We start from the raw sequence: 14,475 nt of genomic DNA, 5'->3' as shown, positions 1-14,475 counted from the left end.
AGGGTAAAATCCAGTTTTTAACTAAAAGGACAAGAGAAATGCTTCATTGTCCCTATCACAAAAAGTTATATGTGTTTTGCACTGATTTTAATTATGCATTATTAAATTATTGTACTATTATTCAGTTATTTCATAATTGTATATGAGTATCATAATTTTGATAGTATTTTCAGTTTTCTTTATTAGCAGACATAATTGACTTTGTATTAAACCAATTTATGTTTATTATTAATCTTTATTATTAACTTGCTACTGTTGTTAAGAGATTGAATCTCAGCTGGGCGTGGTGGCACACGCCTTTAATCCCAGCACTTGGGAGGCAGAGGCAGGCAAATTTCTAAGTTTGAGGCCAGCCTGTTCTACAGAGCCAGAGCTACACAGAGAAACCCTGTCTTGAAAAACCAAAAAAGAAAAAAAAGAGAGAGAGAGAGAGATTGGATCTCACTGTGTTATTCCATGCTGCTCCCCAAAACTGCTGGACTCAAGGGCTGTCTTGCCTCAGACCTTCAGTGAATTTCTAGAAACTCATATTGTGAGTTTCTAGAAATAACAAGAAGCAATATCTATAATGTCATTATAATATAAAATATATTTATTTTATTCTGGAATTGATATTTTCAATAATCATCCCCCAAAGCAGATTTAGATGAAAAAATATCACTCAAAGCCAGGAGGTAGTGGCACAGGTCTTCAATCCCAGCACTCAGGTGGCAGAGGCAGAGTCAGGCAGATCTCTGTGAGTTTGAGGCTAGCCTAGTCTACAGAGCAAGTTCCAGGATAGCCACGGCTACATGGAGAGAAACCCTTTCTCAAAAAAAAAAAAAAAAATTAATCTTGAGGGCTGGAAAGATGGCTCAGTGGTTAAGAGCACTTGTTCTTGCAGATGACTAAGTTTACTTCTTGGCACCTACAACATAGCCAACTATGCCTAATTAATGTTATGAGGGCACCAACCATGCACCTAGTACACAGACATAAATGCAAGCAAAACAGTCATACACATAAAATCAATATTAACTGTATTTTGAGGCTTTGGGGGTAGCTGTCTCTTTGCATTTGTTTCTGAGACAGGGTCTCTCTATGTAGTCCTGGCTAGCTTCCAACTCACAGAAACTCTCCTGGATCTCCCCTCCTGGATCTCCCCTAGTGCTGTGATTAAAGGCATGTGCTACCACATCCAGCTTGTTTTGTTGTTAGTCTTTTCTTTCTCTCTCTCTTTCTCTCTTCCTTCCTTCCTTTCTCTTTCTTTCTTTCTTTCTTTCTTTCTTTCTTTCTTTCTTTCTTTCTTTTTCTTTCTTTCTTTCTTTCTTTCTTTCTTCCTTCCTTTCTTCTTTCTTTCTTCCTTTCTTTTTCTCTTTCTTTCTTTCTTTCTTTCTTTCTTTCTTCTTTCTTTCTTCCTTCCTTCCTTCCTTCTTTCTTCCTTCCTTTCTTTTTCTTTCTTTCTTTTTCTTCTTTCTTTCTTTCTTTTTTCTTCCTTTCTTCCTTTCTTTCCTTCCTTCCTTCTTTCTTTTCCTTCCTTCCTTCCTTTCTTCCTTCCTTCTTTCCTTCCTTCCTTCCTTATCGAGACAGGGTGTTTTGTAGCCCCAGCTTTCCCCTAACTCACCAAATAGCTGAGGATGACTGGATGACCTTGAACTCCTGATCTCAGGCCTATCTCTGCCTCCCAAGTGCGGTCATTAGAGGTATATGACTCCACTCCTGGCTTCATGACTTGCGATTTTAAACACTGATCTAATCTGCTGAACAGATAATGAAACTTTGGTTGTTTTCATGCAATAAATCCTGCTTCCTGGGTTAAACTTCCTAAACTATGCTTTCGTCATTCCCTTCCACCAAGATAAAAAAAAAAAAAAAAGGAATTTCATCATTTTCAAATTCATTTGACAGTTCAAGTTTGGCCCCGATGCAGTTGCATTCCTTATCACTACTTCCTAATACAGCAAGTCTTCTGTCATTGTCTCTTGAAAATAGACTGAACTTTATTTCTGTTTTTTTTTTTTTTTTTTATTTAAAACTTTGGATAGGGGTTGTGTGCTGCTTCAAACTGAAAAGAGGACCTTGGAATGTTTAGAAAACATCTTGCCTCTGAGCTATACTTCCAGCCTTTCGGTGTTTTGAAGCAGTCTATGTTGCTCCGGTTGGTCTCTAATTCCTAATTAAGTTCCATGTGCTGAGAAACTATAGGTTTTCATCCTTTTTTTTTTAAGATTTATTTATTGATTATATGTAAGTACACTGTAGCTGTCTTCAGACACTCCAGAAGAGGAAGTCAGATCTCCTTACGGATGGTTGTGAGCCACCATGTGGTTGCTGGGATTTGAACTCCAGACCTTTGGAAGAACAGTCGGGTGCTCTTACCCACTGAGCCATCTCACCAGCCCTTGATTTGTTTTTCGAGACAGGGTTTCTCTGTGTAGCCCTGGCTGTCCTGGAACTCACTTTGTAGACTAGGCTGGCCTCGAACTCAGAAATCCGCCTGCCTCTGCCTCCCGAGTGCTGGGATTAAAGGTGTAGGCCATATAGCTTTTCATCCTTAAGTCCAACTGTCTCCAGGTCAGTTGAAGCCAACTGGGTGACTTGTCCAAGTAGCAGAGGCAGGATTCAACCTAGGTCCTTATGGAGTCCAGGTCAATATGTCTAAACCCTAAAAATATTACTTTTGGCCTCAATGCATTTACCCTCTGAAATACTATTCTTTCTCTTCCACTAGTGACTCTGTCCACTAGTGGCTCTGTGATAGGTATCATCTAAATGGCAATAGATCCCATTACAGTGATCACTTTCCATGTTTTTATATCCACAGAAGCCTCTATATAGTACTGTTCCATAATAAGGGATAGGGCATCTTCACCAGGAAGCCTTGGCTGGCTTGATATGAACAAGGCTGGCCTCAAATTTCCTTGCTATCCGTCTGTCTCTGTCTCGGTCTCTGTCTCTGGGAGTTCAGGTGTTAGGCCACTACACACAGTTTCCATAAATACTTAATCTGCAATTCAAATCTCCCACAGGAGAGCAAAATATCTACTTTCTCTCAGTTCTCACTCTGTATCTCCCACAACTTTCTAAGTCCTGCTTAGAATTTCTTTCACAGAAAATTTGTCAGGCACAAACTTTTTTGTCAGCTTTCTCTTCTCAAGCACGAAAGCCATAATAGCGCGAGACTATCCAGGACACTTGGTACATATGACAGTGATAACGGAGATATAACACGGGAAGTACACGTCCCACTCCATCCCGCCTCCCCTCGCCCCCGCCAAAAAAAAAAAAAAAGAAACCAAAAACAAACAAACAAAAAATCAGGGCTGCTTAAGAAATGGCCAGTTTAAAAAAAAAAAAAAGTTAAAAAAGCCGGGCGTGGTGGCGCACGCCTTTAATCCCGGCACCGGGGAGGCAGAGGCAGGGGGATTTCTGAGTTCAAGGCCAGCCTAGTCTACAAAGTGAATTCCGGGACAGCAGGGCTATACAGAGAAACCCTGTCTCGAAAAACCAAAAAAAAAAAAAAAAATAAATAAAAAAAAATAAAAAATAAAAAATAAAAAAAAATGGCCAGTTAGTTTTAAAACATGGATGGAATTTATTCAGGATTCAGGAAGTCGGGTGTAATGACTAAGACTTGGGGAAAGACTAGAATTGGATTACAGAAAGAGATTCAGAAAGGCTTAAATGCCGGCTAGCTAGTTGCCTAAAAAGCACAAAAAAAAAAAAAAAAAAAAAAAAAAAAACAAAGTAAAGTTCTCAGGTCAGTTTTGGTGACAGTTTTGCTAGCAGTCCCCATTACCTACATAGCGGCTGCCCCACCCGCTGCCTCCGGGCACGATTGTCCCTTGCCCAGGTTTCTTAAGAGGCTCAACCTACTACAGCGCCACTAACTCTGGGAAACTTGCAATTGCGGAGGCGGGGCCCGGGGCTTTGCAGCGCGCGTGCAGCCGAACGCATGCGCTGACCTCCTCGCTGTGGGACCAATTGCGCTGCGGTGCTGAGTCTTACGCCTGCGCAGTGGGTCTCCAGCCTCAGTGCCTTTCCCCCGCCCCCCCTCCCTGGCTCTAGCGGGCCGGTTCCTCTATCCAATGTCCACTCGGGGCTGGGAGGAGGAGCCTGCGTAGTGTGCGTGTGACGGGAGGGGGAGCGGACCCGAGCCCGTGGTATTCGACCCGTTCGACAGTGCGTGGAAGGAAAAGGAAGGAGCGGGAGCTTCCGAGGAGCGATCGCCGAAATGTTCCGGTGTGGAGGCCTGGCGGGTGCTTTCAAGCAGAAACTGGTGCCCTTGGTGCGGACGGTGTGTGTCCAGAGGCCGAAACAGAGGAACCGGCTTCCAGGTGACTAGCTGACCTGTCCCAGGCAACCTCTTATCCTACTTCAAAGTCCAATGGCCTAGGTGCCATGGGCTCCCCATCCCTCGCAGAGCTCCCTTGTCCTTCAAAAAAAGAACTTTCTTTCACAGTCGCAAGAATCTCCAAATTGGCGGGATATAAACGTAAGAGTTCCCAAACTGAGGAATAGGCATACTTATGCCGGCCTGACCTTCAAGAGATTTGAACCCCAGAAGTCAGCATGAGGCCTTCTTCTGGGAGGCTTTGCGATTTGGGGATTACAGAACGCTTGGCTATAACAGACCATATTGCCCATCCTCTGCCACCTTGCCTTTTTTAAAGCGTTGAGATCAGATGGATGTTGTCATTTAGTGGTTGGGACACAGTCACAAGTTTCTCCTGGAACTCAGATTATCTGCTCTACCTCCCAAAACTCCACGTGAGAGCTGTACATTTGATTGCCCTACGACGTGGCAATGGTGTATCACCAGTTTCAGAAACTGTATGTCAGAGATCAAGAGAATTAGCTCAGATTGCCTTGAGATGGCCAGATATTTGAATTCCTGGTGGTGGGCTTACACGCTTCAATGAACGTTTTTCGATCCCGCTCTATTTGTTCTCTGGGAAGTTGTCTCATCAAACTTTAGAGCTGGAAGGGATTTTGTGGTAAACACCAACCCATTCATTTTATGGATAATAAATTGAGGAACAGAGAGGTGAAATTACTTGCAGAAGGTCACATAATTAGTAGGTAGAGCTAAAGCTACTCTGCTAGTCTCTAGGCCCCTAATCCTATTGCTACACGCAGATCCTACTTCCTAAAGTTTGACCTGAAACACTTAAGAATGAATTCGCTTCTCTTTCCACTAATTAGCCCATTGTGCTTCTGATATCCATGGGTTTATCTGAGCATGGTTTGAGTCATCGTCTTTTCTACCTATACAGATTTGTGGGAATGAAGGGCCCCCCTCCACAATCTCCAAGGTGTATTTTTAAATCAACATTTTAAAAAAATCATCATCCTAGTGTAATTACATTTATAATATCAAATGTTACCCTTGGGTCTTTTTTGAAGTTCAGATGCCTTTTGGGTAGTTTAGGAATAAGAAGTGCAAATACTTTTTGATTGTTAGGACCTTTGCAAATGTGTTTGGACAGTTTGTCCACTTCGTACATGTTTAAAAAAAGATCTTCTTCATGGGTGTTATCTGCTGGGTATGGGGACATAGGACTTGAATCTTAGGACTCTGGAGGCAGAGGCAGCAGATCTCAGTGAGTTCAAGGCCATCCTAGTCTACATAGGAAGTTCTAAGTCAGTCATGGCGATATAGTTGCCCATCTCAAAAAAGTAAATGTTCTCTCAGTTACCTCTTGGAACGTAAGAATTTCTGTTTTAGAAAAAAAGCCACCTCTTAAGTTTCCTAAAACCCAGTGACTCTAATTGTAATTTGTGTGAGTTCTGTACATGGAAGCAGTGGTGCTGTGTGTAAATTGTGGAGAAATGTTTAAAAATGTAGACAACCCAAAGATCCTACCCTTTCTAATATTGTGCACTTATTTTGCTAAATACATAGCTTTTTACCAGAATTCTGATGGCTAACCAAATGTTCTCACCAATTAAATATTCATTTGATTATATCATTAGATCTGTGGAAAAATACAGGACTGAAATGCCTTTTCCCCACTGCATGGCTGCGGTTGAAGGCCTCTCCTGTAGAAAATACCAGGACTTCCTGTCATACCCATCCATCTTTTTGCACACACTTCTTTGTCCGTGTACCAGCGGATGACATCACCTGCTTTAAAAACGAGTGGGGGTAGGGACTACAGTTTCCAAAAGAAATGATGGTAATGTCATTGTAGGAATGAATGTTTTATGGCTCATTTGCCAATTACCTTTAATCTGATTTCAGTGTCATATAACAGCATCTGCCCTATGTTTTCACAGAGGTGGGTAAGAGACAAGGTTTATGTACCACTTTACCCTCTTTTATCCCCTCCCCCAATGCTTTGCCAGGTTGTTAGCAGTCTTTCTTCTTTGCTTTTATTTTTCTTGTTTTAGTAAACCTTGAGCCTGCAGTAGAACGATGTTTTTCACCATTGTAAAGCTCATTTCCATCACACTTGGCTTTTTGTCTTGAAACCTCACTACCTGCTGTCCGGCTTTATTTGGATTTTCTGCCTCTTTCTAGAAATGATTAAGGGTAACTCAATCACAACTCTGTGCCTGCATCTATTACTGGGCAGCAGAAGGGGTTGATAATAAATATTTTGTGTTCTGTAATATTTTATTTATTGACCAAACATTATGCTGCCTATTGTGATCAAACTGTGATTAACTCCCTGACCTAAGGTTCAAATACTTATAATATTTTTCTTTATTTGGAACCATAGTATCTTTTTTTAAGACAGAGTCTATTATGCTGCTCTGATTGTCCTGGAACTCACTGTATAGACCAGGCTGGCCTCATGGAGGTCTGCCTGGATCTGCCTTCTCAGTGCTGGGATTAAAGATGGTCACCAATAGCTTGTCTTGAATCTTTGCATCTTTAAAGAAGAAACTGAGCTCTTTGTGGCCTAGAATCTTAGATTGTGGATACTGCCAAATGGCACATTGATACTTTGAGACAAGATCTTGGTATGTATTCCAGTTGTTACAACTCACTGTGTAGCTAAGTATAATCTTGATCTCATGGTCCTTCTTCTGTCTTAGCCTCTAGAGTTCTTTTTTTGTTGTTGTTTTTCTTTGTTTTTTTTTTTTGTTTTGTTTTGTTTGTTTTTGTTGTTTTTGGTTTTTCGAGACAGTGTTTCTCTGTATAGCCCTGGCTGTCCAGGAACTCACTCTGTAAACCAGGCTGGCCATGAATTCAGAAATCCGTCTGCCTCTGCCTCCCGAGTGCTGGGATTAAAGGCGTGAGTCACCACCCCCGGCTTGTTCTCATGTCCTAAGCATTCTGTACAATTTCTGATACATACTGAGTTCTTGATGAAGGGCTTCTTTTTTTTAAACTCTTTTTTTTCTTTTTTGTTATCTAAAAGATATCTAAGCATTTTTTTCTTTTGTGTTTCTTGTAAGAATGATTCATATGGTAGTATAGTTATCATTCTTTTTTATTATTAGTCAATGCCACAGTTGTGGTTCATACCTATACTCCCAGTAGGAGGAGAGAACTGCCAAGATTTTGAGGTTAGCCTATGCTACATAGTGAGTTCCAGCCTTGCCCAGTCTATAATGTGAAACCATGTCTCCGACAAACAAAACAAATAGAAATAAGTGTCCAGTCAAAGTACCGGGGAGCCTGAGGTAGGGGGATTATGAGTTCAAAGCAAGTCAGGACTACATAGCACATTCTCATCTCAAAAAAAAAATACAATAAAAGTTTGTTCAATATCAATAAAATTAGGAAAAACATTTCCATTTTTCTTCCATTGTTTAGGGCCAGGTGGCTGTGTACACCTTTGATGCCAGCACTCTGGATAGTGAGACAATCGATGGTTCCCTTGACTCCCTAAAAATGGAAAACTACAGGGAGAAGGGCATAGGGATAGTCTCATAGATTAAAATGGAGGACAGTCCCAGTGGTTTCAGATAGTGTGTCTGCAGAATTACCAGGTTAATGCTAGCTAAACAGGACAACATAGAAAGACCGTGCCTCAAAAAAAGAAAAAAGAAATGAGATAAACTTAGAGATTTATTTTTATAATTGACTATTACTTCTAAAAATTAAACCATTTTATTTCATGACAACGAAGAGTTGTGAGGCAGATAAGAAACAAGGAGAGTAAAGAAAAATATATTTCCTTTCTTAGAGAGTATAGGTTTAAAGTCTCTTATTTATATTTCAGAAATTGAAATAGGACTGTCATGTTTGTATGACCAGTATGAAATATCTGCATGGGAAAGAGGCTACTTAGAATATTGTTTTTAGATGTATTTCCTTTTACTTTGTGAGTGTTTTGCCTGAATGTATATCTGTGCCCCACATGCATGCTCATTGCCCATGGTGGTCAGAAGAGAATGTCTGAACTGGAGTTAGAGATGGTTGGGAGCCACTGTGTGGCACTTGGAAACAAGAGCCAGGTTCTCTGAAAGAGCAGTAAGTGCTCCTAACCACTGAGCCATCGCTTCAGCTCCTAATTACATTTTTTTTAAGTACCACAGTGTAATTTCTCTTTGAAGTATTAATGGATTTGAGTCTAGATTGCTGCCCTTTCCAGTGCCAGCTATATGTACTATATACTTAAATCTGTTCTGAGTTCTAAAATACTTATGCTCCCAAGAACTTAAAAGATTCTGCAGAGCTGTGTTAGGCTTGTTAGCCCCCTGTGCCCTGACACTGTGAAAGGAAAGGGAGAGTGTTACATTTTCCTATCTCTGTAAGTTTATATAGGATACTACTACCAAAACCTTTTCTTTTTTAATTAAACACTACTAGAGATTAGCCCTAGGATTTTTGCACATGCTAGGTAAGTACCCTGATTTGGAGTTGTGTCCCTGGCTCCTTTAAAAACAAAAACAAACACAAAAACAGAAGGTCTCACTAAATTGACTTGGCTGGTTTGAACTCACTCTGTATCCCAGGAAGGTCTTGGATTTATGAATTTACCTCAGTCTCATTAATTACCTCTGTGTAACGTGGAACTTACCTTGTAGACCAGGTTAGCCTTGAACTCAGCAAAGTTCTCCCCTGCCTTTGCCTTTCAAGTGATGGAATGAAAGGCATGTACCACTATGTCCAGCCTCTGTTTGTCTTTAAACAACTCATCAGGCTAAGATAGGATTCCCCTGAGCTGCTTAGGGAGACTCTCTCACAAAATGAAAAAGGGCCAGTAAATGGCATTGTCAGGTACACGCACTTGTTGGCAAGAGAAAGACCTGTATCCAGCGCTTAGACCCCATAATGGAAAGAGATATCTCAGTCCTAAATGGTGTGCTCTGAAATCTTTGTATACTTGTACATACTCACTCTCTCTCTCTCTCTCTCTCTCTCTCATCTTTGTATAGTTGTACATATACACACACACTCTCTCTCACTCTGTCTCTGTCTCTCACACACACACACATATATACGCACACACATACACACACTAAATATGGTAATTTAAAAAACAAAGCACAACATAGTATTAACATAAAATGCAAATTATCAGGCCTTATCCAGAACTAGCAGGGGTCGAAAAGTCTTGGGGGTGGGGCCTGATCGGTGACCACCTAACAAATATATCAAGGAGTTTTGACATATTTTGAAGTTTTGGAACCACAACTTTGTTTTGTTTTTTTGTATAGAACAGAGCTTATTTAGAACATGGAAAGGGGAATTGAGAAGGGAGTAGAGACAGAAAGGCACAGAGGGGGGAGGGGGAAGGGGGTGAGAGAGGAAGAAGGGGATGAGAGACAGAGGGAGGGAGGGAGGGAGGGAGGGAGGGAGAGAAGCAGAAGCGAAAGAAAGAAAGAGAGGAAGAAAGAAAGAAAGAAAGAAAGAAAGAGAGAGAGAGAAAGAGAGAGAGAAAGAAAACAAGGAAGGGTGGGTGGGCCAAACAGCCTTCTGCTACTCCTACTCAGCCAAACGTGGTCAAATAGCTCATACACAAGTGAAGTAGATGAGACTTTTTGTTGTTGATGTATTTTCTTTTTTGAGACTGTCTCCCTCTGTAGCTTGAGTTGACCTATTATGTAGTCTTCCCTGTTTTCCAACTGAGGATTATCTAGCCTCACCCTCTCAAGTCCTAGAATGAAAATTATAGGCATGGCCTCTCCCCCCATGTTGAGGCTTTATTTATTCATGTAGTTTTATAGTTTTTAGATATTTTGAGCCATTTTCACACTGTAATCTAGGCTGGCCTCAAATCTGCAGCAGTCCCCCTGCCTCAGCCCCCCTACTGCTAAGATTATAGGTGTGAGCTGCTATACACAGTGTTTATATATTTTAAATGGCCAAGAAAACCTTAGACAATATTGTAATACTTAATAAATTTTTTTTTTTTTTTTTTGGTTTTTTTCGAGACAGGGTTTCTCTGTATAGCCCTGGCTGTCCTGGAACTCACTCTGTAGACCAGGCTGGCCTCGAACTCAGAAATCCGCCTGCCTCTGCCTCCCGAGTGCTGGGATTAAAGGCGTGCGCCACCACGCCCGGCTTTAATAAATATTTAATACTTAGATTTTAGTGGCTATAAGTAAAGTTTTATTGGAACATAGACCTGCGTATTTGGGGGCTACGTTCATACGCAGCAGAATTGATTGTTACAGAGACCAGACTGTTCACAAAGCTGAAAATAAAATCACCGTTCTAAATTAGTGGTGGACACCCATATGGAGTAATCTGAGAAGGTTCTAAGGACAGGCCTCATCTGAAAATGTCAGCATCCACTGGGAAAAAAAGAAATCGGGAAATGCTGCACATTTTCCTGTTCCTAGTATGTCATGGTTGTGTGGTTATCACTTAGCATTAATTAGTTGTACATAAAAATGACTGTGTTATCTTGAAAGAGAAATGATAAGATATTGGCCAACACTTCAATTTTGTCATTCTGGAGTATATGTTAAGTTCTTCAGTTATTTGTGAGAGGTTCAGTTCATTATGAAATTGTCATTCTGACTTCCTTCTGATGTTTAATGTATCTTTCTTCTAGGACACATTACTTTTCACACAAGACAGAACTGTGTGTTCCAAGGTTGTAATTAAGCAAGGTTTGAGCCTTGTAGATTGTTTCTGAAATGGACATCATAGAATCCCAGCTAGCCTGTGGTCAATTTTATGTATTTTTTGCCTTCTGTATCTGTTGGTTCTGCATCCATGGATTCAGCCAACCATTAATCCCATCACTTGGGAGGCAGAGGCAGGCTACTTAACAAGCTCCAGGCTAGCCAGGCTATTTGTGAGGCTCTGTTTCAATAAATAAATACATTTCTTTTTTTTTTTTTTTTTTTTTTCGAGACAGGGTTTCTCTGTGTAGCCCTGGCTGTCCTGGAACTCACTTTGTAGACCAGGCTGGCCTCAAACTCAGAAATCCGCCTGCCTCTGCCTCCCGAGTGCTGGGATTAAAGGCTCAATAAATAAATACATTTCTGTACTGAACATGTACAAGCTTTCTTTCTTTTTTTATTTTCTGGTTGTTTTCACTAAGCAATATAGTATAACAGCTTCTCACATTGTATTAATGATTATAAGTAATTCAGAGATGGTTTGAAGTATATGTGACAATATGCAAATTCTACACCAGATTCTATAAGGGACTTAAGCATACTGGAATTTTCGTTCCTTCTGGGGATTTGGACTCAAAGCCCCACAGACACTGAGGGATGGCTGTTTACTAAATAGGTTATCTCAGTGTTTACTTATTGCGTGGAAAGATTTGTTGAACTGCTCTCTTTTTGTTAACCAACTTCCCGAGAGCTGTGAATGTCCTCATTGAATAACATTGAAATTGTCGTCTTGAGAACTCTAACAGCTAAGCTGGGTATGGTAGTTTAGGCTTAGTAGTTTGATATCAGCTTGGGCTATGAAGCACAACCCTGCCTCAAAAAGTCTGATAGCCAAAAGTTGTACATAAATATCTGTCGTATTTATGTGTACAGATTTGATTACATTTTTCTTGGTCATAGAACAGTGAACATCATACAGCCCAGGGTATAATTCTCTATTTCTATAATACATTGATATTTAATCATAAACATGTGTTAACTATTCTATTTGTGTGTGTTAACAAATTGTGTTCCTTTAGGCAACTTGTTCCAGCAATGGCGTGTTCCTCTAGAACTCCAGATGGCAAGACAAATGGCTAGCTCTGGTTCATCAGGGGGCAAAATGGATAATTCTGTGTTAGTCCTTATTGTGGGCTTATCAACAATAGGAGCTGGTGCATATGTAAGTAAAAAAGCAGCTTATGTAGAAAAGCTGCCAGACAGCTCCCATTGATCAACTCAGTTCTCTGCTTTAAAACTTTTGCAACTAATTCTGCTTTCTCCTGTAGGAAACGTTCCAAAGGCCTCTTTAAAATGCTTATGGGAGCCTGTGCGGGGATGACTGATATGTATTCTCATGTTGACTGATCTTTGCTCTTTTTACTTGTCTTCTTATTCTTTGCATGAAAACTGCTGTGTTGCTTTAGGCTTGATTAACCCACAAAATTACACTTGTCTCTTGATTGTGATGAAGTAACCTGTAAACAAAGTCAAAATTCACTGCAGCTCCTAAGCACAATATTTGATTTTAATTTGTCAATTTTTAAAAGATTTTTTTCTTAACTTGAGATTGAGAATTTAAATAAACAGCTTTAAAAAAAATACTAAGCATTCCTAAAAGCAAAACTAAATCCCTGGATCCTACATAAAGGCTAAATTATAGAAAAGGGCCTAGTATCTCCAGTTGTAGAATGGCATTTTGGGGAGTAATTGCTTCATACTGTTAGCACAAGTATATCTCCTTAAATGACCTGGTCATCCTAGCTGGTCACAGAAAATTTATTCTGTGGGTGTTTTTTCTTTTAACTTGGCAGAGTGTGCTGAGCGAATTTTCTTTGATGATGCCTACTGACATCCTGATCAAAGAAAGCTGTTTGCTTTGCACACTGAGAACAAAAGGTTGGATGCCACTATAGTCTTAGGTCTTTCTCTGCTGATAATAGTAAAGTTATTTTTGTTCCTCTGGCAATAGATTGGGGGAGGGCATGAAAATTATTTGAATTACCCATATCTTCATACCTTAACCTGACTCCAAAGTGCACAAAAGGAGTAGCTAGCTCCTGCCAGTTGTAAGTTAGATCAGAGCAAGATATAGAAACAATTCTGTTTGATAACACATTTTGACAAGAGAGGCATTCTTCTCCAATCCTGGAGCAGCTTTTAATTTTTTTATTTTTTAGCACAGTAACCAAACTGCTTCTCTGCATTTGCATTAAATGTTCATTCATTAATACTTAGTGCTTTCTCTATTTTTTTTGTCTCCTTCTTGGCCATATGTTTGCCTACAGTTGTGCAGTGTCATCTCCTAGGATCCCCTTCTAGAACACTAGCGTCTGCAGGTGCTTCTGGGAAAGATGGCAGCAGCCTAGTATACTTCTTAATTGTAGGAGCAACAGTGACTGGGGCAGGAATTTATTATGTAAGATGCCTATGCTAAAATATGTTTGGGGATAGGGTGGGTAAGACTATGGTACTAATAATAACTTGGTTCATAGAATATTGTAAAATATTCACAGCATGTGCTTTCTATAGACATTTGCTAAAGGGACATTGTCAGTCACTAGAGAGTCCTCAAATATTTTTCAAACCATTGAAATTATACTAGATCACTCCAAAACCATAAATTTAGAGCCAAATATATCAACCTTTTTTGAAACATCTGTCAAATTTGTGCTTATTTTTATGCTGCTGAAGTTTATTGTGCTTTAGTGCTGCATGTCTAACAAGAAATATTGAATAAGCAAATAAAGGGAACTTGAGTACCATCTACTTTGAATCGTTTTAGCTAAAATGTAATTTTTCTGTTTTGTGCAAGCAATCAACTCAGCTTTTGCTATGAAAAGCATTTTATTAAATGCTTCTGAGGAGGTCCTCAAAGCCATAGAGGTTGGAGTATTTTCTCAAACCACCCACAGTCTACTTCAAACTAAATCCACTTGGCAGTGTCCCTTTTGTTACCTCTAATTTGGTCAAACAAGTGGCTGAAGCATTCGTGTAGGGTGATGTCTTGAATACCTCTTATTGATTCAGATTCTACCTTCTGAGCCTTAATGTTTCCATTTCATGTTTTTCCTATCTCTTCTACCCCATTTATTTAAAAATAATTTTAAAGTGTTTGCATTAGATATGTTAATAATGATTTGAATCTGTTAAAGCCCTGGTTTGTGTTGCTGGCCAGAGTTAGATGGCCCCAACAGAGTTAACCATGCAGAAACTCTTGATGCCAAACTATAAGATGGGCCAGCCACTGATGCTTTCTCCTGCCTAGAAATATCGAGAAACACAATTTTCTCTCAAGTCATTCAGTTAAATGCTTCATTGCCCTCTGTGTTTATCCAAACACTGGTTGTAATATACCTACTATAATGGCTCCAGGTTAAATGATAAGCTTTTGTCTACATTTATCAAACTAGTCTGTCTACTTGTGTTTCAGGTTTTAAATAGTTGAAAACCTGCTTTCAAGTGGCTTCATTTTTTTTCTCC

The 14,475-nt window shown here is 40.0% G+C and overlaps 1 protein-coding gene across 2 annotated transcripts in view; it reads left to right on the top strand.

Annotated features, from left to right (window-relative positions):
- Positions 1 to 4,058: 4,058 nt before the first annotated feature.
- The window catches only part of Aifm1 (apoptosis inducing factor mitochondria associated 1), a 39,934-nt gene continuing 29,517 nt past the window's right edge, over positions 4,059 to 14,475 (top strand). The window contains exons 1-2 of one of the 2 annotated variants that reach the window (XM_021153017.2): positions 4,059 to 4,316; positions 12,033 to 12,175. In XM_021153017.2, the coding sequence (XP_021008676.1) occupies positions 4,214 to 4,316; positions 12,033 to 12,175 (246 nt within the window). In that variant the 5' untranslated portion in view covers positions 4,059 to 4,213. Of the gene's footprint in view, positions 4,317 to 12,032; positions 12,176 to 13,280; positions 13,412 to 14,475 lie in introns of both variants that reach the window. The other variant, XM_029473282.2, reaches the window with a different exon arrangement.

The sequence above is a fragment of the Mus caroli genome, unplaced genomic scaffold, assembly GCF_978045245.1.
Source record: "Mus caroli unplaced genomic scaffold, Mus_caroli_1 scaffold_5, whole genome shotgun sequence".
NCBI classification, from domain to species: Eukaryota; Metazoa; Chordata; class Mammalia; order Rodentia; family Muridae; genus Mus; species Mus caroli.
The sequence above is the reverse complement of the archived record's forward strand: the minus strand, read 5'-3'. Positions and strand labels throughout refer to the sequence as shown.